The sequence below is a fragment of the Miniopterus schreibersii genome, assembly GCF_964146895.1.
Source record: "Miniopterus schreibersii genome assembly, chromosome: 19".
Taxonomy (NCBI): Eukaryota; Metazoa; Chordata; class Mammalia; order Chiroptera; family Miniopteridae; genus Miniopterus; species Miniopterus schreibersii.
The window spans coordinates 14,945,802-14,973,742 of record NC_138119.1 but is presented as its reverse complement, the minus strand read 5'-3'; the positions used below and the strand labels follow the sequence as shown (position 1 = coordinate 14,973,742).

The window sequence follows — 27,941 nt, the reverse complement described above, 5'->3', positions numbered from 1 at the left end:
GTAATAAGAAATGGAAACATATTGTAATTAATAATGAGTTTTAAAAATAACTGTTATAATACTGAAAATTTACTAAAGCAAATAAAATAGCTATAATCTATAGATATTTGCTTGAACACTTGCTGTGGGAGAAATTATGTGTGGCTTTGTCCTGGAGAAGTCAGATGACTTCTGTCCTTGTGTTTTAGATCTCATTGATCTGCTGCACTATTTATTGGCTTGATTTGTATTCTAAGCATAGAATAGTAGCGCTGGAAAGAGCCTTTGAAATAAACCAGTCCATCTACCTACTTGAGAACCAATCACATAAAAATTTTAAATATAATCAACAGATTTTTTAAACTACCTCCTATGTCTAAGGAAGAAGATGATGCTTCTGAGGGAATATGTGACTGAGATATGATTTGTGTGTTTGAACTTACAACCTAATTGATCTTTCTGAAAACATACATTTGTCTTAGTTTCTATTTCAGCCACAGAATATTAAAGTTGGAAAGGGCCCTAGAAGCAACCCTGTCAAATTCTTTTGGTTGAAGGAACTGTAGCCAGGAGAGAGAACATGATTTGCCCAAGCTTATCTATTTGGTCAGTGACATAACCTGTCTCCCTGCTTCCATCCCAGTAACCTCAATACTAAGCAACTTGTCTTGTTATTTGCCATATGTACAAAGATTAAATACATATAATAAGTGACATTAATAGAAAGACAAAGCAAACACTCTATAGCTTAACTTCCTACACCCTGTTACAAAGTGCTTGGAAGAACATCATATGAAGTATCTAATGCACAGGAAGTACTCGACACGTGTTAGCTACTCTTGTTACATTACCTTGTTTTATTTTTTCATAGAATTTATCATTTGCTGAACTTATCTTTGTTCACTTATGTGCTTATTGTCTGTCTGTCCCCCTAACCCCTAAGATGTGAGGTCCATTGAGAGCAGAGAGGTGGTTTTGCGTGCTGGTGCCTCCCTCATCTCTGGAGCAGAAGCTGGCACGCACGGTGAGCCCTTCACAATGAGCAAGGAGTGAATGTCAGGGAAAATGAGCCGCTGAGCACAGGTCCGGATTCATACACCGTAGCATGAAACTTAAATGGGGCAGGGCACTTTGAAAAACTAAAATAACATTTCTAGCCCTAAGGTACTAGCACATCTTCAACCCCTTAACTAAAAAAAACTAAAAAAAAACTTTATTTGGGCCACTCAAACCACCGACTCTTCTGTAATGATTGTTCCTTCTTTTCTCGGTGGTCAGCACAGGGCATGACACAGAAAGGGTGTGTGTTAAATACCTGTGGAATAAACAGTCTGCAACATGAGCTTACACGCTCTAGAACATGTATACTGTGTTGTAAGCACTTTCTCACAATGACATGGGTGTCATGATGTCTATGGTTGGCTTTAAACTTCTTCAGCATGGGCAGTGTGATGTTCTGTGTGGGTCAACTGGTTCAAGGTATGCCCTGGAAGCAAGTAGCATTCTAGTAACTAGGAACTAAACACTCCAGGGGTAGCAAGCTAGCACCAGACCAGAAAGGCCACATTCCAGAGATGGAGCTACAAATACTTTAAGCACCTTGATCTCTGATGACGCCGGGTATTTTACTAATTATCATAGTGTCAGAAAAGGGCTTTTATCGGCAGAAACAACAGTTTATAATCACAATGTACATTAGAAATGCTGTCTAAAAAGAATTCAAGATAGGTGCTTTGCCTAAAATATTTTAGAAAATGCTCCCTCTACTCCTGAAAAAACAGGGTCTAAACATTCAAGGAGGCCTCCAGCTTTGGGGATGTCATCTGAGGCTTCATCCGTAATGGCCCCGGCTCTGTCACTGGTCTGGAAGATTTCTGTTTGCCAGGTGCTGATGCCGACGACCACGATGATGATAATGCCGCCTCCAGCAGCGGTCCCTCTGCTGCTCCACTCTCCTGCAAGGTGGCGGTCAGGCCTCTAGGGGGCGCCCTCGGGCACGGCCGTCACTGTCCACGTGAGACCACCGAGCTTGGAAACATGGCTGGTCCACATTCTAAACCATAAACATCAGGTTTGGAAGACAGGACAAAAATGTAAAGTATCTTATTAATTTTTTATATTGAGTGCATGTGTAAATGACAGTCTTCTGGGTCTACTGTGTTAGAATATTAAAATTACCTTCATTCTGTTTTAAATGTGGCTACTAGAAAATTTTAAATTACTTATGTGGCTCGAATTCTATTTCTATAGGACAGTGCAGATTTAGTACAGAGAGCTCGGCTTCCGCCTAATAGCTATTAGGACAGATTAAATGCGATTTGTGTCTGCCTCCTTATAAGTATTTAATACATTTCTGATTAAGGGGCAACGGTTGGTCCGCTAGTTGTTTTCATTTAACTTGGTGAAGAAATTGTGGGCTCCTTTATCCATCTTAAAGTTTCAGCTACTGTTATCGACTAGGAAGAACCCAGAAGTTTTAGGTGATCGGATGATTTGGGTCAGCTGCCGTCTGTGAGGTGGTCGGCGCCTTAAGTAGGGGCGATGGGGACCACGACCGTGCAGATGACAACAGGGAAAAGAGATCGCGTTTACACCGAGTCGTGTGGTTTTAAAACTATTACGTAAATTCATTTTATTCTCACGACAGCCTATTAGGTTGAAACCATTAATATTAATTATAGGTCCCAGAGGGCCAGTGTGACCCTTCCCTGACTTAAGTGTAACTTCAGACTTTCGGTCTCCAGGGCGCGCCCCTTCGGGCCGCGTGGCTCAGCCAATCAGAGCCGCGGCGTGCGTGGCGTCACTGTCCTCCGCCCCGCCCCTCAGCTCTCCGTTAGAAGCGACCCGGGCCATTTTTGATTCGGGCGGAAAGCAAATGAAAACCCCGGGCGAAAAGCCTGAACGTTACAGTCCAGACTAACTGGCGAATTCAACTCAACAGCTGAGCGAGAGGAGCCCTGCTCACAGCCCAACAGGCTGCTGCGAGCAGCGAGGGAGCCGCGAGGCAGGCACGGCGCCCGCCCTCAAGATGGCCCCGGCCCGAGCGTCACCTATGCGGCCGCTCTAGCTCGGTTCCGGGTTCGTGAGCCTCGGTGGTGGCGTCGGAGGGCCGCAGGCTGGCATTCTGTCCGGCTTCCGGACCAGTCTCTATGGTGGCGGAGGGACCAGACCCCAGACGACTGTGGGTGTAGTGGCTGGAGCCTCACAGGGGAAGCGAGGGTGATTGGTGTCATCAGGGGGCGAAAAAGGGACCAGAGCCAAGACCCTCGGCCGCCTCCCGCCACCTCCGGCAGGTAACAGGGCGCCGGACGCCGCGCCCCTGTCCGTGCGGCCCGGACGCGGGGAGGGGCTGGCGATGGGCGGTGGGCGCGCGCCCGGCTCGCGGGTCCGCGCTTGGGGGCGAGCTCGGCGCGGCCCCGCCGCCGGTTGAGCCCGGCCCGCAGCCTCCGCGCATCCCCCTGCGGCCTGCGGGGCGCCCCTCCGCGGGGTGGCGGGGTCCCGGCCCAGGGCGGCGCTGGCGGCCGGACGCTGGAAGGAAGCGCGGAGCCGGGCCTCGCGGGCAGGTGGGACAGGTGAGGGGCAGCCCGGCGACGCCGAGCGCCCCCTCGGCGGCCGCGGGGGGCTGGGTCCCCTGGCCCCAGGGCAGGCGGTGTCGCCAGAGCAGGGGGACCCCTGGACACCGCCTTCGTTTTGAATCCTGGCCCGGCCCTTGCCCCAGAGGCCCCGCAGGCGCCCGTCTGGGCGTCCTGCTTTGTATTGAGAATAAAGACGAAACGTTTGCAGGAAACCACGTGAACCCTCCGAGTCGCCCTGAATTTCGGAATCACTGGCACCGCCGTTCTTAAAGCTCATGTGCAGCCCCGTGTCGCATCCCCCCTCTTGTATCGCGGTCAGCTGGCAGGGCTGGAGCGCGGGACGTGCACCCGAAACGGACCGAAAAGCCAAGGACCCCAAGTGACGTTATCACCAGATAACAGAGATGCCAGCCCTCACAGGGTGACCTTGGAACTCACAGGGCAGGCCATTATCGTTGGCACTCCCAAGCTAGGGGACCTGGGACCAAGATCCTGGAGGCTCGTTGTTGGGGAAAGAGCAGAGGGACAGCTGTTCAGCAGAGGACGCGGGTGCCCAGTGGCCCAGACCAGAGCTTTTGGATCCACAGGTGGCCCAGGAACTTGGGGTGCTGCCCCAGGACGCCAAGGAATGGAGGACCACAGGCTAACACAAAACTATGACCATATTCAAGTCAGAAACGGCCTCTGTGATAAAACTGGGAAACACTTTGTTGTAGAGTGGAGATGGCAGATTCTGCCATACACTCATGCTCACAGCACAGTGTTAGGGTGTCCTCTCCCTTCTTGTGACTTATTTCAAAGCTAAAAGATTTTGTGTTTTCCCCTTCACTCCTCAAAACGAGCGTTTTGGAAATCCAAATGTTACTGTTTAACGGTCTTACATTTCAGTAAGTCCGTTTGAGCCAAGTTACCCTTTTTAAAGCACTGCTATGGCTCTTAGGATACAATTGTGTGGGGTAAAGAATTAACAATTACTGCTTTTAAGACATTCTCAAATTGTAGTCAACACCACATCTTTTTATTTCTCCCTAATAATGTTTGCCCCAGACACAGGGTAGAACCGGTCTGTTGACATTAATCATGCTTTTTTCAAAAATCTTTCTCTTGAGTTCTCTCAGGAAAGGCAGTCATTCCCTTTTAGTTTTTAAGTGGTATTTCTTAGGGCCCAGGACCCAAAATGTTCACTGCTAAGAAAAATGACCAGTTGAACCTGTTGCTAAAGCTTTCATGACCGTAAGCTGTTAATTATCTCAGGGCAGTTCATGATACTAAGTCAAAGGTGAATAGCTGTTGCAAGGCCCAGCATTGCCACGAGGAAGCATCTGTTGGTTAGAAATGACTAAGTAAGTTTCCAGCCAGAGCACTGCCCCTGAATCCTGTGGCCCTCTTACCTGCTTTGGGGACTCATATTAAAACTAAATGAACAGCATGAGTGTCTGCCATGCAGGTTTTCCTTTTCTTGTTGATTTTTTGGAAAGCCGTCCTTTGTGGCTAAAGAGAGTTAGTCCAGCTTCAGAGAGACATTTCAGAGCAACACTTCTCAAACTCAGTGCCCTAGTTCAGGGGTGGGGGACCTTTTTTCTTCCAGGGTCCATTTGGATATTTATAACATCATTCACGGGCCATTCAAAATTATCAACTTAAAAGTTAGCTATGAAAAAAGCTCCTAGATTTATCGACTTTCAAGTCCTGCTACGGTTGCCTTGGCAGGGCCAGACCAAATGATTTTGCTGGCCATATCTATGGACCTAATGTTCTCCACCCCTGCCCTAGTCCGACTGGTTTTGCAGACCGGAGGTGTTAGAGCAGCAGTTTTCTGCTTATGAAATGGCAATTGGTTTCAAAGAACACAGACCCATTCAGCTTCTTGAGTGTCCCTGAGGCTCCCTGCGTGGAAGGGGGTCACTGAGGCAGGGAGGGAGTGGATGTAGAGCTGGGGGTAGTCAAGTGCCCTGTAAATGCTGCTACGCAACCCTCCTGATGCCCACTGGCTTCCTCTGTGCCTGCCAAGTGTCTGCCTCCACATGGCTTTGGCTTGCTGTAGCCCTGTCTCTACCTCATGGCCCCCTTTTACCTGCTGATGGACAAAAATACCTTTTATTCGTTCAAATTCCTGGGGGAGACCACCAGACCACTCGTCCCAGAGGTGGCTAAAGTGTAGAGATGGGCCTTCGGTGCTGGGTAGGCATCTGACCCATTAACTGTGTCTAAGAGGGGGAGAGAGAGATCCAAGTACTAACCTTGACCCACCCTACTCAGCAGGGTTTGGGGTGTTATCATAAGCTAGGCAGGCACTGCACCTTCTCTGGAATAGGACAATTAACATAGTTGCTTTTCTCCGTGATCCTACATATACTCGCATTTTTTTTGTCCTCACCATAGAAAGGTGAATGTTACATGTAGTTGAAACACTTTTTTATTGATTTGAGAGAGAGACAGAAACATCCACATAAGAGAGAAACATCAATTGGTTGCCTCCTGTACGCGCCGAGATTGGGAATCGGACCCACCTTTTGATGTACAGGACACCGCTCCAACCAGCCGAGCCACCCGGCCAGCGCCTGACTTCCTTCTTACCTCCAGAATCATCCTTGGGTTCTGAAAGATGTCCATTTTAGCTAGTGTTAGCCCCTTGCCATGTGTTCCTTATATAGTGGCACACGTGGGTCTGCAGCACTTGGAACTCTCTGTTTCAGGCATGTGTCTAGAGCAGTGTGACATACTCTGTAGCATAGCAAGTTTGTGGATCTTCATTCACCAAGTCGAGGGTCTGTGTATAAGGATTATTGGGTTTATGTTTATCCAAAGGAGGAAGACTTTAAACTCAAATTTTAAAGGCCTACGTAGAGTGTTTGGCCATGTTATCTGTTTGCTGGAGTTAGTAATTTTTAAATTATAGTAAAGCCAGAACTGAAGTCTGCCACTTATTTTTCAGACATGTTGTTTGGCCTATACAGGCTTTAAAAAAAAATTTGAGCCAACATTGTAAAGTAAGGACATTTCCCCGTAAATATTTAGGCTCTTGGCTCCTTCTGACCAAGGACACAACCTGGCAACTGTGGACCTGCAGTCCTGGCTGGCACTCGGGGAGGGTGCAGGCCTGTTTCGCAGCAGGTCCAGTGCCCACTCGGCAGACCCTGCGCTGCTTTACCTGTTGGACTGCTGGGCGTCACCTGCTGTCACCATGTAAGCTGTATCCCTGTTGTAAAGACAAATCTGGACAGGGCAGGTCCACTGTGTATGTCTGTGTGCATCTGAATCACCCCAGTCTGACACCCGCAACAAAGCTCTCTTCACACTTCAGTATCGGGGGGGCGGGGGGTGTGCGCACACACATAGATACAGGGATAGGCAGACAATATGGATTTCTTTTTCAAACATCTTTATTGAAGTATAATTGACATACAGTACACTAACCATATTAAAAGTGTACAATTTTACAGGTTTCAACATTTGTGGTCACCCATCACTATGACCATTATAATCAAGATAATGAATGTATCCATTCCCCCCCAAAGTTTCCTTATACCCCTTTGCCATCCTGTCCCCAGTCCCTCTGACTGGGCCCCCCCACCAGGAAACCCTGGGTCTGTTTTGTGTCATTAAAAGTAGTTTGCATTTTCTAGAATCTCATGTATGGGGGACTTTTTAGCATTTGAGGTGACAGTTTTGCACTTTCCCCTTATCAGCACAACTTTGAAGGGCAGCGAGGCTTCCCTTTTCTTCTGCTTGTTGTCATTTTTGTCCAGTGCGCTGTTTCCTGTCCCATTTCTCCACTGGGTTTTACTTTGTTTATATGAGCTCCCCGTTTGTTAACGTTTTTCATCATTGTTAGAAATAGTCTCCAGTTTATATTGTTTTCCTTGATAATTGTAAGTTATTTTAGACACAGAGAAGTTTTAGTGCTACTGGAGTTTTGCAACCCTTGAGGCAGGTGTGTGAACGGGTTAGGGATGTGAGTGATGCCAGTCTGTGTGATTGCCCGCCGCCCACCCTGAACGTCAAGTGTGTGTGCTGAGGGCCAGCGGTACCTTGGCGAGCATTCGCCTTTTCACTGTCAAGCAGCCTAGTTTACTGTCGAAACTGGCAGGTTGGGGAGGCCACACCTGGATCCTTGGCTCATGTTGCAGAGACCTGAAGTTTGACCATGTTCTGTTTCCTTTCAGGTCCGTGGCCTTAGGGAGGGGCTACACGTGGCCCCCGGCCCCAGGGATGGGAGCGGAGAGCAGCGCCCTGAAGAGCTGTGCGCTGAAGGGGCCCCCAGTCACCCTGCCCTCTGGACTAGCCGTGTTCCCCGCCGAGCTGCAGGATGGCAGAGTCGCGTCGGTGTTTGTGTACAAGAGAGAAAATGAAGCCAAGGTTAACAAGGCCGCCAAGGTTCGCGGTGGGACCCCTTAATAGTTAGTACTTTTTACTACGAAAAATATGAGATGAATGAAGGCCAAGAGAGGTGGAGCATAGGAACAGCATTTTTATTCATGGCCTTTAAAAACATAGTTGTCCCTACTTCACGGGAGTGTCCCCAACTTGCATGACGTGGTCAGGGACCATAGGCATAGTCAAAAGCTTCATAAAGCTCAGTGTGGTGGCTTCCGTATCAGATTGTATTTTGTAGTGAGAAGCTTGGGAGGTGACTTCACATCACTGATGTAAGATAAAGAGAGTTTATCTAGCTCAGCACAAGTGCTCTAAGTATTGACAGTATTTCAATAGTGTATTAATGGTGGGCCGGGAAAGAAATATTTTAGGAACTGTACTATCTTCTCTTTTCCTGAGGTATTGCGATGCAGCGGGCATTAAAGACAGAACATCCAGCCGTGTCTCAGATTTGCATCTTAGGAGGAAGAATATTTCTCCCTGAAATGTGTGCTCCCTAGTTTAGGCCTCTCGGTTATTGCGTTATATTTCTTCAACAGCATTATATGATGGCTTTCTCCTGTCTTAAGAGCCTGCAAGTGAATTGGGGCTATAGTTAAGAAGTGCTCTGTGTAATTCTCAGTGAAATAATAAGTCAGAGGTAGACAGTAATGAAAAGTTAAGCCCTGAAGGCTTGAGTTAATTCTCTGCCTACCTGAGTCGTAACTGATCCCTGAAACATGGGCCTAGTTTCTAGTCATGACTGGGTGTCACACTCAGCCTGGGTAAGGAGGCATCCCGACCAGTCACCTAGTCCTGCCCCTGCTGAACAGTGAGGTCCTTGCTCAGAACCCTCTCATAGCACTTAGACTGCGGATGGTGGGCCAGGTGTCAGGAACTTGGGGACAAATACTTTCTAGGCTCCCCCACTCAGCCACAGTCATCTCTCTCCCCAGAACCAGTGCTGTTCCTCCCTCCAGTTGGTGCTCACTGAAAAACCTGTCCAAGTTACACTCAGCCCATGCACCTTGTCTCTCCTTGTGTTCTCTAGAGCAGCAGATGCTTTAGTTAAGAAATATTTCTGTTTGATTGCTAACTGCTGGCCTTTCCCATAAATTCGCTTGCAGAATTTATACATAACTATGCCCAAGGGAGCCCCAAACAGGGCTCTTGCTCAGGGTCAGGCAGTGAGCTCTTTCTTCCTTCAGTAAACAAACAAGGAGTCACTTTGGACCCAGAATTTTGCTGGGCATGCAGGGTTAAAATAAACAAGTGAAAATGAAATTTACTTTTTCATTTATTAACCAGGTGAACGTATATCGACTGTGCTTCTAGGCCACTACTGAGCCAGGCAGCAGTCGTCTGACTTGCTGTCTGCCCGGAGCCCTGGGAGGGTAAAAGAAGGCACATAACCCAGAGGACAGTCACTCAAGCCTAACACGGAAAAGCCTAGTGAATTTTTCCTCGAGGCGCACATTTCAGGGAGAAATACTCTTCCTCCTAAGATGCAAATCTGAGACACGGCCTGGTCTGCATGCTTTCGTTTACTTCTCAGAGTTCTCAGGTGGTTGCTTTGGGCACTTTGTTCAAGTCAGAGCAGTAACCCTTGGGAGGGCCAGGCTGTCTGGCTTACACTGCATAGTGGCATTGGACGTTTATGTAGTTATTTAAATATTGGTAAAGTCAATAAAGTCAAAACAAGTCAGAGATTCTTGGCCTCATTTGAAAGATGGGGGGTAGCTGGGGAAGGAAGGGAGCTGGAAAGGAGCTTGAATGAAAGTGTCCATTTCCTGACCTTTCCTGTGACACATATGAAACTCCAGTGGATGTGGGTTTGCGTCTTCACCTCCAGACTCTTCTGTTTGCATTTGTAAAGCACCTGAAGACACTGCGGCACCCCTGCTTGCTGAGATTCTTGTCTTGCACGGTGGAGGCAGATGGCATTCATTTGGTCACTGAGCGGGTGCAGCCTCTGGAAGTGGCCTTGGAAACGCTGTCCCCTGCCGAGGTCTGTGCTGGGATCTACGACATCCTGCTGGCTCTGATCTTCCTTCACGACAGAGTGAGTGGCCTGGACACAGGAGCCAGGGGTAGACTGTAAATTATGCTGTGTGTAGAAGTCATACGCTCCTCTTCTTTGGAATTGGCAGTTAGTGACAGACTATTTCAGCTTACTAGTCTCCCTCCAGCTTTGGCTAAGTCTTTACCTACAGACTTAGGTAAATACAGCTGTGGCTGGTATTTGTTAATAAAACAAAGACAAAGGGTTAGCATCAGTTCAGCTGTGGACCAAAGTTCCTCTTCATTTTCAGTAGTTTTGTTCCATTTTCAATTTTGAAAAGAAAATGATAATTTCTTAGAAAGAGGCAGAGTTTTACACATCTCTTCCCATTTGAGTACTCTGTACCAGTGAGACCGCCTCTTGGCCCTGTGTCGCCCTTTTCAGTTCAGGAATAAACTGGCTGCTGCTGGGTCGCTGCTGGGTCGTGTCTGGACAGGTTAGAGTTACTGTTGCTAGTGGAGTTTACACTCTGACATGGTAGGGCCTTTGGCAGCTCCCCAAGATTAAAACCACCAGTCACAGGTTAGAAACACTTGCATTTGCTTCATCTTAATATATGTTTTTAAAATGTTTCCTATTAACAGGAGACTGAGTCTCCAAATATCACTTTGGGTTTATCTTCTCCTAAAAGTGTATCTGAGGTTCACATAGAGGAACTGCTATGCTTTGCTCTGGGGGATATGCCCTCTGATAGACAAGGCACCTGCACCTGGCGGAAAGTCTGACTAGTGTGGCGAGCGTAGAGGAACAGTCAGCCCCCCGCCATCCTTGAGCACAACGTCCTGTCCCTTCACGGTGCTGGGCCCTCAGTCCAGAAGTCCGTGCTGGAAAAGCGAACCCGAGCACTGGCTCTCCTTCATTTCTTCTCAGATGGAGACATACCATCCACACTATTCTAAACCTTCCTTTAAAAAGTATATGCCTTGGAATGTTTTATATAAAAGTAGGTACATATTTGCTCTACTAGGTAAAATATTTAAAATGTACTTGTCTGCGGGAATGATTCATGATTTGGAAAAGAAAGCCTGTACTTCACCCCTCACGGGTGTTCGGCCTTTTTATGGTGGTGGCTCTGCAGTGCTCTGTGGAGTTTCTGGCCATCTTTATCATTCCATTTCCTCCTCCTCGGGCAGAATTTTCTTAGGTCTACTAGGACAGGACTTCAGGTGACACGGGTCTGAGTTCAGAAGATTTAAACAGGAACCTGTGGGAGCAAAGAAACTTGATCTTTACAGGCATGAGAGGCAAACACATAGGTTGTAAAGACTGGTAGACTCATGCTTAAGGACACGTATCTCCTGACTCCCGTGGGAACGGGTGCAGTGTCTGAGCAGCGGCCTGTGTCTTAATGGGCCTCGTCATGCGGGGGAGGTGACTGAGCCCTTCCCTGGCGTCTCCCCCTTTTTCTAAACTTTCTAAGTGCTTAGGCAGGCTCCTTCAGCTTGTCATGCCGAGAGTCAGGCTTCCATTTAGGATGCCACAAGTGAGACTGGCCAGGCCATTTTTTGGTGATTAATACTTAGTTCTTTGAAATTTCTGCTTTGAAAATTGGAGCGGCAGCCTTCTTCTTGTTCCTCTTTTCCAGGGACACCTAACACACAACAACGTCTGCTTGTCATCCGTGTTTGTGAGTGAAGATGGGCACTGGAAGCTGGGAGGGATGGAGACAGTCTGCCGAGTTCCCCAGGCCACCCCGGAGGTGAGTGGTGACAGCCCCGTTATCAGAATTTGATGGCGTAGTTTGGTGTGGTTCTCTGCAGGGACTTCCTTCAGTGTTGTCATGATCTTGTGTTTGGAGACTTGACTTTTTTGTCAGTGCTCATATTCCTAGAATTGTGGGATTTTATTCTTCACAGGGCATTGGGGTCACTTACTCTTCATTGTTATTTTATAGCTGAGGAGCCTGAGGCTGAGAGGTAAACTGCCTTGGTCAGATTTTCAGTTTAGCGCCCCTCCTCTCTGCTCCTGTACTTAATGGTATCATGTCATGCTGAACATTGAAATGGCCCATATGTGTCTGTCTGTGCCAGGTGTGACAGTGTCTTATACTTTATAGCTCCACCCAGATAGTGCCAGGCACATATTAGGTACAACTTATTGTTTGTGGCACAATCGTCCAAGTTGTCACAGGTCACACATTATGTCCTAGGAGCTGGAATCAGGACCCGTGGGCTGTGTGGCTGCCTGTGGCACGTCATACAATTTTGTCCGGCACAGATCTCCCTTCGAATGTTCCTTTTAAGCTGATGAACCTCTGTCCTCTGTCTTATTTCTTGTTTTCACCATGGTGCATGTTACCACAAGACTCATTCTTTCCGAGAAAAGGAAACCCACTCCTATGGTAATACCCCCGCTGAAGCCCTGCCCCCACTGGCCCCGCCCCACCGGGACCGCACCCTCAGGCTCTCCCTCTTCCAGGCGCCACTTCACCTGGAAGACGCTCCTGATTATCATTTCCGCCCATTGACTGCTTCCCAGACATCACCTTAGTCTCAATAATATCTCCACATGTAGTTCCTTCTGGGACATGTTCCAGACGCTTCCACACGTGAGGCAGATGAGGCCGCGTCTCTTCCCCATCCGCCCGTGGGCTCCATCGGAGCTCACATGCCCTTGCTGAGCTCCATCCTGCGTGGCTGCTCCGCTGCTCGCTGTGGTCTCGGGTGCCGGCTTCCTCCTCTGCCTGCGGCTCTGTTGCTGGGCACCCTGCTTGCCGTGGGCCCTCTGGGAGATGTGAGAGGAGCTGCAGTGGAAGACTGAGCTCGGTGTCCTCTGCGAAGCCCTCCCTGGCCTCCGACCCAACATGAATCACTCCTGTGCTTTGTGGCCCTCGGCATGTGTTGCTGAAACTCGTAGCTTATGTTCTAGGCTGAGCACAGGGAGTTGATTGCATTCTTTTTATATTCCTAGTTCCTTGAATGGTGTTTGGGACTTAGGAGCTCTTAAAAAATAATCTTTGTATCAGTGAAAATGTGCTTGTTCTGTGATGTTGGTTTTGTCTCAGTAGCTTATAAGATCCTCCACTTTTATATCTCACGGGGCTCTGAGCCTTGCGACTGACTCGCAGTGGAGGAGCCTCGCTGGTTAGCATCTGTGTAGGAGGGAGAAGGTTCCAGTTTCCGTGTGGGATGGCAGGTGCCTCCAACAGCAGGGGTGTCTGTTAGACCAGCTGAAGTGGGAGGGACGGAACTGACATGGGTCCCTACTGGAGCCTCTCACTGTGCTGGGCCTGTTTCCTTTTTCAATTAGGAGTTAAATTTGTGTACTTGATGGGTGGCGGTGCTGGACCGTATCATGGCTGCTGTTTCCATTGCTCACTGCTGTTTTTGTCACTTGATGTCAGATTGGTTTACCAAACATTCTCATGAATTCCTTTCCTTATTTATTTCTCTGTGTAGTTTCTGCAGAGCATTCGGTCAGTGAGAGACCCGGCGTGTATCCCTCCTGAAGAGACGGTAAGATGATACACGCCATTCTTTGTGCACCTGAGTGTGACACTTCACAACCCCTTTCTCGGCCCTCCCCTTTCTTCACTGAACTATAGAAGACTCTAATTCCTGTGGCTTCGAAGGCTTCTGGGAGTAATCTCATCCCCACAACAGGGAGCCTTCTCTTGACACGCAGCTGACGTTTTGGTCCTATACCTGTGACATTGCTTACATGGAGCAGTCTGTCTGATATGTGGAATCTAAAGAACAAAATAAACGAACAAACAAAATAGAATCAGACCCATAGATACAGGGCACAGACTTACGGTTGCCAGAGGGGAGGGGGCATGGGGGGCTGGGTGAAAAAGGTGAAAGGATTAAGAAATACAGATTGCTAGTCACAGAATGGTCACGGGATGTAAGGTACAGCACAGGGACTATAGTCAGTGGTATTGCGATAACTACATGTGGTGCCAGGTGGGTACTAGAAATATCGGGGATCACTTTATGTAAAGTGTATGATTTTCCTAACCATTCTGCTGTGCACCTGAAAATGATACAAAACAATTTTTAATATAAACTATAATTTTTAAAAAATATATTTTTTTAAACAAAGATAGAAGGGCCTCAGTGTAGACAGGTTGGTGCCGCCTCCTTGTGTCATGGTGTCGCTGTACTTTGCTGGAAGGCAGAAGAGGGGAGGCAGCACACAACCACCACTCGGCCTGTCTGGCCATCAGTTAGGAATCCGACATGCACACAAGAGTGATCATTACGTCTGTGTGCTGGTAGAGAAAGCTATACTTACCGGTAAAGTCGAAAGCAATTGTTCTCTCTAAACCTGTTCTTATAACCACTGTAAACAAATATTGATCCCCAAAGTGACGTCTAAATGTGCTTACAGGAAATGCAAACCCAACTAGAAATACAAACTTAAATAGAAACCTAAGATTTGAAGTAAATCAGGTTTATCCAGATCAGTATTATGTGTATATACTAGTGATTTTCTGGTGATAGGTGGGTCTTAAATCAATTTAAGGGTTCTAACTGGCATTTGAAGGTGGAAAAAAAAAAAAAAAAAAACAGAAAAATATCATTGGGCATCTTAGGTAGTAATATTTAGTACTGTTTTATGAAACTTTTGTTTTCCATTGTATGTGTATTTATACACGTGTGTATGCTGATGATAGTGAATAATAGTGATTTATTGCTTACTCTGGGTTGCTGTCACATATATTTTGAAAGCTATAGCCATTAAAAGCCTATAAACTAGAGTAGTATCCTCCGGTTAGCTTTGAGTACAATAAATGCAAAAAAGGGAGAACATGCTTCAGAGACAGTTAGCAATGGTTTGTGAGTCAGCTCCTCCAGTGTTAATGGCCTCCCCTGCTTCTAGTCGCCAGAATTCACAACCCTGCCGGAGTCACACGGACATGCGCGGGACGCCTATTCATTCGGGACGCTGGTGGAAAGGCTGCTTACAATCCTGAGTGGACAGGGTGAGTTGGCATTAACCTGCTGCATCCACAGACAAGTGCACCACCCATGGCCTGCTCTGCATGGGCTCGCAGGCCTGCAGGCCTCCATTGCAGTGAGGGCCCTGTGCTTGCCAGTGACCTGTGGGCAGGTCTGAGCAGCGGGAGGAGAGAAGCCCAGGTTTCTCCAGTTTGCCTCATTAAAAGAACTTTCCATAGGAAGCATCTTGAACTCTGGCCATCAGTGTCATGTGTTATTATCTTACTAATTGGTGATGCTATTTATGGTCTGAAGACTGAAGCAGCCAGTGAGTGCGTGCTGTTACGGACTCTGTTATCTGTAACAGGTGAACAGAGTAAGGTTCAGAATTTGTTATTTCTAAATCAAACTTGCTTTTTTTTTTTTAATCTTTATTCCTTCAGAGTCCTTTTGAATTTTTTCATCTGGCTATAACTTATTAGCTTTTCCGTTTGTTGCCTCTTTAAGCCCATACTACTGAACAAGCGTTTTCTCCTAAGTCCTCTAGTGGCAGCTGCACCACCGTCCTCCAGCCACCCATTAGGTGTCCTGGGGACATGGCCCGTTAGGCCCCTTACTGGCCCGTACCCCACTGCTGAGGTTTCGTGCAGGCCTAACCCAGCTTCTCCCACCAGGCTGATGCCGCGCCTGGAGTTACAGGCACCACCCAGCTGTCGGCTCTAAACTGCCCCAGCCTCGGTACTCGAGAATGAGACCCTGAGGCCCCAGGCAGGCACCCCTGTGCGCAATGAACTCCTGCTCTCCACTGGTCTACAATGGTCGCAGTTATGTGCCATCCCTGGGAGAATTGAAAATACCGTCCTTCAGATACTCAGGGTTCTTTGGATGAGCCACCCCGGGTGACAAGGCCCACACACCTTCGTGCATTACCTCCTTTAGGCCCAAGCTGAGTTAGACAATCAGAACGAGGGCATGGGCACAGAGGCACCTGGGGTGGGTTTTTCTGTGGTGGGGTTGGCAGGACAGTTTCCTACACCTGCCAGGGAATTTGGCTTCAGGACTGGAAGCTGTTTCGCAACAGCCAGGGCTCTGTTTGTTTGGGCTTTTACAGGTTGGTTTTTGCTCTCGTCAGTCTCCAGCTAGAGAGGCCCTGAGAGGAGGGAGAAGCCTTGGAAACTAACTGTCGCTCTGGATTTCAGTTTCAGCGGACGCTCTCTGCAGCTTCCAACAGACCTTGCACTCAGCTCTGCTGAATCCCATCCCACAGCGTCGGCCAGCGCTCTGCACCTTACTGTCCCATGACTTCTTCAGGTGAGGGACCTGGTGGAACACGCGGCCCCCTGCCACCACCTGCTGTCCGCGCATCCGCTGCAGTGGAACAAATGCTACGGCCCCTTTTGTTAATCGAGAGAGGTTGAGTCTTGTCCATGTGGGGAATAGGGAGCCAGCTCACCTCTCAGGGTCCTGTCACAGACAGGAAGCTGTAGAAATGTGTTGTCAGGAGGCCGGCCCTTGGCATTACAGCCAGGTCCTTAGGGCGCCTGGTGGGGAAGAAGCTAGGCTGGGGCCTGGGCTCAGCTGTGAGAAATGGAGGGAGTTAATCAACGTGGCCGCTCCTTTCTGCCGCCAGTTACTGATGTGAGTTTACTGTTGAAATTTTCTTGTTGGGGGCTGGACATGAGCTTACGTTTGTTTAGGCAGAAGATTTTCTTTTAGTAAGATGGGCTGGCACAGCAGAGAGGGGGGCTTAGAGGGAGAGGCACAGATGACACTGTCCCAGGGTCAGACGTTCCTGAGCCTCTCAAGATGGGTTTGAGTTTTGTTTCCTTCATTTTTTTATTTCTATGAACTGCTCAGGTTAATTCTACATTCGTGACTTTTGTTAGCAAAGCCAGCCCTGTGTCAGGTTTTAAACTAAAACTCTTTAGTTTGCATTCTGAGAGCCGGAGGAAAACAAAGCAAAGAGAAAGCTGATGTCCCCCCGAGGGGACACTTACCTCTGGAATAGGATAGGGGAGCTGTTGCTATGCAGGCAGAGGAGCAGTTTCCTGGTAGTTATTAGGGTTTTGTCATTTGTTTCCAAGGAACTCTAAAGCCTTTTCCTTACAGGAGTGTTCACCAAGGTATTGTGACATTCTTTGGGTGATTCATAGTAATGCTTTATTTACCTTGACACAGAGGCCATCCTGCACAGTAGACAGATTCCCTCGTCACTGTGTGTGGTAAGAGTTTAGAACTCTCGAGGGCAGAGAAAAGCAAGAAAATCACACCTGCTCCCCTTCCCGAAGTCCGGGGGCCGGGCCAGCATCTCCTGGCGGCAGCGGAGCCAGGTTGATTAGACTTCAGTTAGACATCTGGGCTTTTTATCTGCTTCTGAGCCCGAGGGAAACGGGGTAAGTGTGAGGTGAGGAGCCCAGGGCAGCTGTGCTTCTTGGGGCTGCAGGCTGCCTGGGAAGCCTCCTTCCCAGGGAACCATCCCAGAGGGCAGGACAGTAGGATGGACAGCAGTGGCCCTCTTCCCTGCCTGGCTGGGAAAAATGACCAAACAGCCACAGCAGGAGAAATGCGAAGATTCCTGTGGGTGTATGAGAAAGCTGCTTCCCCAACCTTCATTAACAGTTTTCACTTCGGCAAAGGAGACTTGAGAAGCAACAGCTGTTTCGTAGTGAGAACCGTTTCTCCCAGGTGTCGCATCTGACCACACCCCATTACCACAACGGTGTGTGTTTAGGGTGTATCGTCCCCCCAGATCTCTCTGATTCTCAGTACAGTGGCACCTTGGTTTTCAAATGTGATCCATTCCGGAACCGTTCAAGTTGTGAAACGTTCGAAAACTGAGGAATCAGCAGCCGACAGCTGGGCCTCAGGATCTTGCCCTCAGCGGAAGCCGGGGCATGTTCAGCTTCCGAGGCATTTCCTTCGTCAACGGAGGCGTTTGAAAACCGAGGCACCACTGTATTAGATTCCCTGTGGGCTTACTCCGTGATATTTGTCCCATGAGCTACTTAGTTGTAACAGAACCTTCTGCAAGGCACAGGAGCATGTTCCCTTGTTGAGTGTTACTACAGTGTCGTCTGGTTGTGCTTCAGTGTTTGACATGCTTTCTCTAATCTATTGTCCTGCGTTTTTTTCTTTTTGGCATTCAGGAATGATTTTCTAGAAGTTGTGAATTTCTTGAAAAGTTTAACATTGAAGAGTGAAGAGGAAAAAACTGAATTCTTTAAGTAAGTTCAGAAAGTTAACACCTCAAAATTGTGAGTCCATGAAATCGGGTGGTCTGGAAAGGTGGGTCAGACATTTGGTTTATTAACGAAGTTTATTGAGCATTGCTCCGTGTCAGGCTTTCTGCTCTGCCCTCGGATCAACAGATCTGGGGAGGGAAACAGGTGGAGCCGGAGAGTCCTTGCAGTGATGGAGCTCACGGGGCGTCCTGAGAACACCACGGGGGAGAAAGGGAGGTGCTCTAGGCAGAGGGCTTGGATCCCTTAGACTGACCCGAGGTAGTCAAGGCAGTAAATATGAGGCCACATGTACAAAGAAGACACCAAGATAAGAAAGACTTAAAACATAAAATCGCAAGCCTTAGTGGTCGTCACCAAATGAATTAGGATTCTGGGGCAGAGAACCTCATGTGCAGGGGAAATGAATTGATGTTAGCGTGTCTGTGGAACTTCACATGGAGATGTGCATGGGCTCTGGGCCAGGTGGGTCTGAAGCTCAGGAGAGGCGGCTTAAACTGATGAGCTGGAGATGACTGTTAGGGTTCATCAGGCTAGAGTTGGTGACATTCCCCCAGAGAAGGGGAGCATGAAAAGGACAGTGGGCCCAAATTGTAACCCTGGAGACCTGACCTGCTAAGGGGCTGGAGGAGGAGTGGCTGACGAGTGAGACAAGGGACCAGTGGTCAAAGGAGACTCAGCAGGAAGGCAGGTTTTCCCAGGTGGGGAGCGTGTCGGGAAGGTGGAGCCACAGGAATGCAGTGGAGCTTGTCTCAGAAGGAGCTGCTTCCCAGAGTGAGCCCGGCAAGGGGAGAAGGTAGGTGTGGGGTAGAACCTGCAGAGTTCACAGCAAGGAGCACGTAGAATTGCTGAGGAAGGAAATTCCTTCTCAGTGGAGTTGAGCGGACATTTTTAAGGGTTGAAGAGGTGGGAGCAGAGGAGAGGAGGGGCCAGTTGAAGCTGCAGCCATGCTGGGGACTGCTGGCGATCTTGGAAGGGAAGGGAATGTGGGGACAGTGGCTGGGTGGCCTTAAAAATAAGAGGAGGCCCTCACATCCTGGATGCCTGGAAAGGAGGTAGGGATGAGTAGGGATGTGGATGGGCCTGTAGATGGATAGTGGCCTGTTTCCTAGTAAAGCGGGGGGAGATTAAAGTGGGGGCTGATTGTATAGCGGGGTCGGATTACCGTTAACATCTAGTATCTGTGTCCTTGTTAACTAAGGATTTTTACACCTGCTGTTTTAATAAGTTTAGTAACAAAAGCCTGTGCTTTGTTTACTTTGAAGTTTGGATAATTTCACATCCCACATCTTTTACACTGGGGAAGCACCTTTGACTGACTCGCAAGCCTCTGGCTGTGGGGGGAAAGGACACTTCTGATGTTAATGGGGGGCAATATGCTGAAAACATTTCCTCGCTCAGGTTGGAGGTCTGAGTGCTGACGAGCTGGCCTTGCCTCTCACCTGCATTCTTCTTAACTACCTGGGGCTGACTTGGGCAGCTTCGCTAGCTTCATTTCAGAATGCATGTCAGGTGGAGTGGGAGACAGGCCGCATGGTCTGAAGCGTGCACGGGAGTTGACCCAGTGTCGCGACCAGTTCCCAGGCTTTCCTTCCTTGCCCACAGATTTCTGCTGGACAGAGTGAGCTGCTTGTCGGAGGAACTGATAGCATCCCGGTTGGTGCCTCTGCTGCTTAATCAGCTGGTGTTTGCAGAGCCAGTGGCTGTAAAGAGTTTCCTTCCTCATCTGCTTGGCCCCAAAAAAGGTGAATTTTTTTTCCAAACTCTTATTGGTAGTTGAGTTTGGGGATTATTAGTCCATATTTGAGCACAGTGAGATTACTGCATGGTGTAGTTAATGTTGCTTCTGGAAGTGGGGAACAGCATTGGCCCCTAATAACTGTGACTCAGACCTGGGGCCCAGAGCCCACAGCACAGACATGGAGCGTCTTCCTGAAAAGTCAGACTTCCTGTGGTCAGCAGGTATCACACACAGGGTCACAAACGTGCATGCACATGTACAGGACCAGCACATGAAAAGCACGTGCAGGTGTGAGGCGAGGCACATGTCTTCAGGGACTTGTGCATTTGCGACGAATCGCTGGGGCCTACCCCTCCTAACTTCCCCAAAGCACCCACTTCTTTTCTCAGTGGAAAAATTGAAAAGCACCGAGATCACTTCTTGGGACTTCAGGGTTTTTTCTGAATGTGAAATGAGGTTATTGCTTTGAAACTTTGTGACTTTATCAGCACTGTAGATGGTAACATATCAGGTTAGAGAGTATAGTATTAATATGACTCTAGAATTTTGAGTTGGGGAGAGTCCTGCTTTTAGAATTTACTAGACAGTCTCAATCTAAGCCAGCAGTGTTTCAGTAACTGTTACAACTGGAATGTCTTTATATTCTACTTTGATGTCATTCCCTTAGCTGTGAACTTTTCGCTAGAACGCTTTCGGCTTTCATCTGATTACTCGGATCTTAGGTGGGAGTGTACATCTGAGTCATCTGGGGAGCGTTCTAAAATTTTGTCTGTATGCCTGATCCCCTGGTTCTGGGACAGCGAGGACAGGGGTATTATACATATTTTAAAGATTCCCACAACTGCAACAGCTCTCCAGCGCCAAGTCCTTACAGATATAATTGCAACAGTATCAGTCTAGTGTAGTATATAAAATTCCCCATGGAGTAAGCATAAATGTATAAAGAGTTATTGGTTCCGGGTTCTATTAAAATATAAGCTTTCTTTGTAGTACATTAAGAATGATATTGTATTTTTCAAACACTTCTGTCAGGTGGAGTGTATTTGTAATTCAGCCTTGAGAAGAATTTTGGGTCAACAAAAAGCTTCCTTTTGGTTTGGGGCCTGAGAATTTAGGGTACTGGGATGTGTCTGGTTCTTAGCACCCTTCTCTGAAATGGCAGTCTGTGTTTCATCTGTCTCATCTCTGCTCTGGGGCAGGTGATGCGCCTGGAGAGACCCCTGGCCTGCTGTCACCGGCCCTGTTCCGCTCACGGGTGATCCCCGTGCTGCTGCAGCTGTTCCGAGTGCACGAGGAGCATGTGCGCACAGTGCTGCTGTCACACCTGGAGGCCTACGTGGAGCACTTCACTCCTGAGCAGCTGAGGACAGTCATCCTGCCACAGGTCAGAGACCGTCGGCGCCCAGGGTTCTGCAGCTGGAAGGCAAGGGGGTGGGCCCCATGAGTGCTGATCAGTGAGGCTGAAAAGAGGAAGAGGGCTTTGGCTTTCAGATGAGTGTGCAGGAGGCCTTGAGGCAGCAGTTAAGCTGAAATTAAAGCTGCATGGCAGTCCCGTTCACTGAAGCCAATCGGTTAAACTAATGGCCTGAAGCTGAGAAAAACTAGAATCATTTGCTGATTCTTTGGGCAGGAGGAGCATGCATTCTTGGAACGCTTCGGGAACAGACTGCTCATAACTCGTGTAATTGTAACCGAGCGGGACAGAGGTTGTGAGATCAGGGCTTTTCAGCTTCATAAGTCACCTGGGAGCCTCATTAGGATTTGCCCACTCGGGTTTCCTGTGACTGATGAACAAGTGATAGAAAACAGTGGCTTAAAACAAGAGAACTCTTATTCTCTCTTGGTTCTAGAGGCAAAAGGACAAACTCAGGGTGTCGGCAGGCAAGAGCTCCCTGAAGTCTCCAGGTTCAAATCCTTCCTTGCCTCCCAGCTTCTGCTGGCTCCTGGGCCTTTGTTAGCATTGGCTGTGTAGCCGCTGGAAGAAGTTCCACTGGGCCGGAGTTGGGTGGAGTCTCAGGGTATCACCAGGGCGGTGAAAGGTGTTAGCCATGTTAATGAGACTCAGATTTGGCACCTGCTGCTGGGGGGGGGGGGGGGGGCTGTCCACAAAGGGACAATGGTACCTGCCGGTGCTTCCGGCCTTGGAGGGAGCAGCCCTGATTCCTAACCCTCCAGCTCTCTCCCTGAAGCCAGTCGATCCTGCCCTCCCCATGTGGCCCTGGTGCTCTTTGGGCTGCTGCCCCTGTGCTGGAGCTGAGCCAGTTTGTGTGCGAGTCTGGCCCTTTAAGAGGACACTGGGGCCTCCAGCAGCCCTGCCTCTCAAGTGCAGTCCTTGCTGGTTTTCACAGCCAGATGTTGTAGGCACTCCTTCCTGGCACTGGAACCTGGGCTGGGACCCGTTACTCCTCCTGGGGTCCTCAGCAGACGAGATATCCCTCCCGATTCTTAACTGCCACACATGGGTGTGGAACTAGGCTTTTCCTTGTCTCCGCCCCTTCTGCCCATCTTGCTCTGGCTGCTGCTTTACATCCTTAGTTATAGGACTTTTCAGCTAGTAGTCAGGTGGTCCTCAGGGGTGGTGGTTCTGTAATTTAGTTGTAGCTTTGATGTGGTCACGGGAGGAGGCAAGGACGTTTATCTACTCACAAGTGACCATAAATCACTTTACTGGAGTTTTTAGGATCATTCTGTGATGGATTGGGAGGGAAAATGTAGGTCCTTGACCACAATAGTGTGCACGCTACTGCCCCAGAACACACACGTCTAAGAAATGAAGTTCACCTGAGCAAGCACAGCCTGATCGCAGGCAGCGTGGTTGTCTACACTCACTGCCTGTCCACTCCTAGGTGCTACTGGGCCTGCGTGATACCAGCAGCTCCATGGTGGCAATCACGCTTCACAGCCTCGCCGTGCTGGTCTCCCTACTCGGACCAGAGGTGGTTGTGGGAGGGCAGAGAACCAAGATCTTCAAACGCACTGCCCCAAGTTTTACAAAAACTATTGACCTTTCTCCAGAAGGTAAGAATGACTTAAAAGGTCTCTTTATTGTAAGTGCTGTTATTTTATTAGATTTTTTAACACTGTACAAGTAATGCAGGTGGTTGTACTCAGTCGAATGATACAGAGAAGTGTAAGGGAACAGTTGGTAGTTTCCTTCCCAACTCCTCCTGGGGACAGGAATGGCTGAGTGGGAACTCGTTCATCCCTTTCTCTAACGCCACAAAAAGACAGCTGTATGTGTACACACTTTACAGAAATGAGAAAATACTGTGCACAATTGTACAGCTCAATTTTTGTGTGTGTAGCAGCTTATCAGGGCTGGCCTCTAGGTCAGCACAAACTCTAGCTCACCTTTTGACAGCTGCCTCACTTCATTGAGTATAATTCCCTCAGTGACGTCCCTGTTGATGGACGTTACATCCATTTCTGGATTTTTAACCACTACACAGTACACTAGATATCCTTAGACACACATCTTTATTTCAGATTTTACTGCTGCAGGAACAAGTCCTGGAAGTAGACTTACTGGGTCAAAGAATATACGTTATTTAAAATTTTGGTAGATGTCAGTTTCCATAAAGTTTTAACAGTTCTTAAGTTGGCCTATTAGGTGAAAAACTGTTTAGGTACTCTAGGAAACCCTTATTTTTGGTATGCTCCCGCCGCATGTTACCTGAGAGGTGGCAGTCATTCCTGGTCTTCATAGGCTGTAAAGGGTCTTTGCTTTTCTGCTCCTATGTGTGTAACCCTGAGTAGCACAGTGACGTTGTTGTGAGACTCCGGCTCTCTAATCCGGTCCTCACTGATAGTGGGTAGATGCAGGGAAATTTATGAGAAAAGAACCATCATCAGACTGGGCTCTAATTTGATGCCAAGAAAATTTTAAAGCAACACCGGCTTCCTGAAGCTTTGAGGAGAGCTCAGCTCTTCCTTTGTTCTGACCACTGGTCAGTGAAGCAGCTCGGAGAGGAGTAGAAGCTGCTGCCACCTCTTCAACTGTGAAATGTACTCACTAAACTGGGTGAGGTCTGTGCTGCCAAACAGCAAGTGAGCAATTTGCTCATGTCTCATACTGGAGGGATTTGGGAGGCAGAGGAAGGTTTGTATAACTTTGGAGATAAGGCTTAGGGGGTCAGTCTTTGGGGGGCAACTTTGTATTTTGAATTAGCAGAAGTCCTCCCTCTGGTGTTATTTACTGCCTGGAGTTCTCTCATTCTAGACATGTTATATACCATCTACCTGGGTCACCCCGTCATCTTAGACTGAAAGGCGCCAGAGCTGCAGGTGAACTTTTATTAAACTAGGTTTTCCTCATGACTTAGCAGACACATCAGGTCTGATACCACTGACTTGCCAGATTAGACTTTTCAAGTAGCCCTTCTCCCAAGGATACGGGGGACCACTGGGCAAGGGCGTGTACAGAGATTTTCTTATTCTGCTCTGTTGCAGTTTTCCTGTATGGCCAGACTTATTAAGTCTGCTGAGAGATGAGGAAGACAATTCAGAGGACATGTTAGGTTAAGAAAAATCAGACTTCGGCAGGGAGGACAGTGGCAGGATGAAGAGGGTTAAGGGCACGAGGAGGGGAGATGTGGCCTAATTGTGACTGAGCCCAGGTCACTCCCCTCACTTTTTTAAGGTAGAGGAAGTATTTAACCAAAATTTTGTTTCAGTCCTTTTGAGGAATGCCCACTCTTGAGTATGAACTTCCTGGTTTTAAAGGCTGTTAACTTTTCTAACTAGCTGTTGTCCTAAGCTTCTGTCTCTCTGGTCCAACTCCACCACCACCAGGTGGACACTCAGCCTGTCCTTACACACCTCTAGGACAGGTAATCCACTTCAATACTAGGTGTATGTTTCTCCCTGCACTTTACCTTTTATTTGTTAAATATACCTGTTTCCCTTAACCTGTTGCTCACCTGACCGTGTGTGCTATAGCAAGATGCGGTTTACTGTCCTCATTTTTTGGAGTTTCTGTTTATCTTCAGATTCTCCCACGCACATCGTCTGCAGCCAGCACAGGCAGACCTCGCCGGTCTCGGAGAGCCCCTCTAGCGTATTTCCTAAAGGTTTCTTTTCTGGTGACAGGCCCATCGACAGCAAGAAGCACAGACAGCGAGATTCCTACAACACTCTTTCCCAGACAGGTAGAAATAGTAAGTTTATATAGCTTTTCCATTGCTTGAGTGAACATTTTTCTTGAGTAATAAGTTTAAATTTTGAAAATGAAGGGCCTTTCAGGCACATTGAGACTGATTACAAGAGAAGTCAGCTCAGGTGTCACCCTGCCCCTCTGGGCCACGGGGTGATAAACTACCTTTTCTTCACAGCTGGGAGAAGGGGCAGGTTGACATTGCTTGAATCCTTTTTTGCAGCAGATACTTTCTTTACTTTGGACTTTTGATGCCTCAGTGCAGCATTTTCCAAATCGTATCAGAGTAATAGTTCCAGGAGACGTTGATAGGTGTGCATGGGAAAAGTGTTGTGGTTCAGTAAGTCTGGGGAAATGCCGGTAGTCACAACACTGCACAGGCTTCCCCATGCCCTGAGCACACAAAGGCAACCTTTTCAAGTGAAGACATGAAAATATGTTGACTTAGGCAGTTTCAGGCTTCACACAACTGACATCAAGGGTAACATCATCTGGATTAACACAATTGTTCCAGTATTTAGTATAGGAAGCACTAATTGTTGCTTTTGTAGTTATGTCTGCAAGGATATTTCCAAGAAATAACATCTGTACATTTCTTGTTACCTTTCCCTTAAATCCGTTCTTGCACATATCCCCACAGGTGATCGATTTTCTCAGCCTAGGACGTTTCCCTTGAATGGACTTTCAGACGTGAAAAACACCTTGGAAGATAGTGAAAACCTCCTGCCAACACCCCAAGCATCTGAGGAGTGGCCTGACTGGAGCGAGCCCGGGGAGCCTGAAAGCAGAAATGTCAGCACACAGGTGTGGCCTCCAGAGCCCCGGGAGGCTGCCAGGTCCCCTTTCACGAACTTGAAGGTGACAGAGACTTGGGATGACCTTGAGCACGACAGTCTCAGCACTGCAGTGAGCCCAGGAGGCGGAATTACTGTTACCTCGGGGGAGCACAAGGCCATTCCCACTTCACTTCCGTTCACAGAGAAGGCCAATACCAAGCCTTTGGCATCAAGCCAACCCCAAAAGACCAGTCCTGCCCCAAGCGTCGATGGCCCAGACCAGGCTAAGCCACCAAAAGTGTCATCACAAGAAAGGCGCCCTAAGGGTCCCTCAGAACTTGGTTTAGGAGAGGAGTTCACCATTCAAGTGAAAAAGAAGCCAGTGCAGGACCCGGAATTGGACTGGTTTGCTGACATGACCCCCGAAATTAAGCCTTCAGGCACTATTCTTGTTCTACCTGAACTGAGGACAGAAACAATGGTCCCCAACAAGGATGGTGTCTCACCAGAGATGCAGTTTTCCTCAAAATTTGCTGCAGCAGAAATGACTGAGGTAAGGATTTCCCTCGTGGGCACCAGCTACCTGTCCCCTCCGTAACAGACTCCAAGCTGTCTTCCCGCCGAGGGGAGAGACGCCTGTGCACAATTGGTGGAAAGGATCAGGGCAGCAAAAAGTGAGTAATGTCACTTCCTATTATCATCTTTCCTTCCCCAGAAAAATGCAGCAGTGCGGCTAAGTGCTCAGTGGCCACTTGTAAATAGTCACCTTTTTACTTGGAAAAGGGAATAAACCAAGAGTAAGGTGCCATCGGGAGGACTTGGTTGGATTAGATGGTGCTTAGAAAGCTGTTTTACTTAGGAGCATCAGGAATTGTATTTTGGCACCAAAGACAAGTGTGAGGCGCCCTGTAAAATGCTGACCTTTCAAATGTGGAGATGCTATCCCAGCGGCTGCCCTTGGCTTTGTGTCGTTGCAGGCGGAGTCTGAAGGCTGGGGAGACGCCGGGGAGCTGAACTGGGGAGACAGCAGCTGGTGACAATGGCTGTGAGTTAAACTCTAGGAAAAAGGATTTTTTTAAAAAATCATACTAATACCTCAAAAGCAGGCTCTGCAGACAAGAAAACCCCAAAGCATCCTGTTTTCTCACACCAGGAGCTTTTCCAGTCTGTGCCAAGGAAGAGAGAGACCTTGGGTGTGGCCTAAGCTGGGGAAAGAGCCTGTGCCTCTGACTAAGGCCAGGTAATTCTGGAAGTAAAGAAAATAAATACAAAAACTTCAAGCTGACTAGCTTAATTTTGTGCCATTTCTTTAACAGTGAGAAGAGTAAACTATTATAAAATACAACACCCAAAAATTTTAGCTATTAAGTATATAAATGATTTTAAATTGCTAAGGTTTCCTTAGGCAGCTTATTTGTTTACGGTTTCCAGAGTGAGTGGCCCCAGGGGACCTGGGAAGGTACTGACTGTTCCCAGATGTATTATGTGTACCAAAGTTCTTCGTGAGAAATATCGCCCTTAATCTTGTTCTCTACACATCCAATAAAGACTATTTTTAACTTTACAAAAGTTGTTTTATGTGTTAGAAAATGTATAGACATAATTACATTAATATTTTCATTTACAAACTACATTGGAGAATGACAGTCATACCCAGTCCGTCTGGCAATGCTGCAGCCCAGTCCATTCACGTTTCATCCTGGAGCCCATGACGCTTTAGCTCATCAATCTTTTCCTGTAGCAGCTGCATTTTCTCTGGAAGCCAGTCTGGAGCACGGGACTTCCGCAGCAGTAACTCAATTGCCTCCAGGGCCCCTGTTGCTGCCAGCAGTGCTGACCTGTACTCTTCTTCCAAGGGGGGCTCGTGGCGGGCTCTTTTCGCATAAGGCTGGCAAATAAGAAAAATGTGGTAAGTAATGAATGTCATGATACCTGTTCTAAACACAACCAAGATCCTAAAACTATAAAAAGCTGTATGTGCAAATCTTATTCTAGTCACTGGTTCACAAGGGTGCCACATTCTGTCACCACCTGGAAATATATGCAAAGGTATTTTTGTTTCTCACAGTGATTCAGGGAGCGAACACCATCAGTGCTGCTGCCTCCGGTACTTCGCAGGTGTCTAGGAACATCTGATACGTCTTTACCATAAAGCCCCACGTGTGGACTGATGCTTCC

General features: G+C 48.1%; 2 protein-coding genes across 19 annotated transcripts in view; one reads left to right on the top strand and one right to left on the bottom strand.

Moving 5' to 3' along the window:
• The first annotated feature begins 1,995 nt into the window (after positions 1-1,995).
• Positions 1,996-27,327, top strand: SCYL3 (SCY1 like pseudokinase 3). 15 transcript variants are annotated; one of them, XM_081120757.1, is made up of 15 exons: positions 2,901-3,272; positions 6,573-6,740; positions 7,721-7,931; positions 9,763-9,972; positions 11,558-11,671; positions 13,371-13,427; positions 14,797-14,899; positions 16,055-16,166; positions 18,002-18,079; positions 19,700-19,839; positions 21,035-21,219; positions 22,682-22,853; positions 24,824-24,991; positions 25,628-26,316; positions 26,741-27,326. In XM_081120757.1, coding segments are annotated over exons 2-15 (2,301 nt in total). In that variant the 5' UTR covers positions 2,901-3,272; positions 6,573-6,738; the 3' UTR covers positions 26,801-27,326. The 15 variants fall into 15 exon arrangements, 12 of the variants coding, with proteins under 12 accessions (XP_080976882.1, XP_080976878.1, XP_080976879.1 ...); XM_081120756.1 differs by lacking the exons at positions 2,901-3,272; positions 6,573-6,740 and adding an exon at positions 1,996-2,072 and having other exon boundaries at positions 9,787-9,972; XM_081120750.1 differs by lacking the exon at positions 6,573-6,740 and having other exon boundaries at positions 2,815-3,272; positions 9,787-9,972; positions 24,824-24,982; positions 26,741-27,327.
• FIRRM (FIGNL1 interacting regulator of recombination and mitosis) overlaps positions 27,321-27,941 on the bottom strand; it is a 35,892-nt gene continuing 35,271 nt past the window's right edge. For all 4 annotated transcript variants that reach the window (XM_081120743.1, XM_081120744.1, XM_081120745.1 and 1 more), the window contains one exon: positions 27,321-27,651. In XM_081120743.1, the coding sequence (XP_080976869.1) occupies positions 27,451-27,651 (201 nt within the window). In that variant the 3' untranslated portion in view covers positions 27,321-27,450. The remainder of the gene's footprint in view (positions 27,652-27,941) is intronic.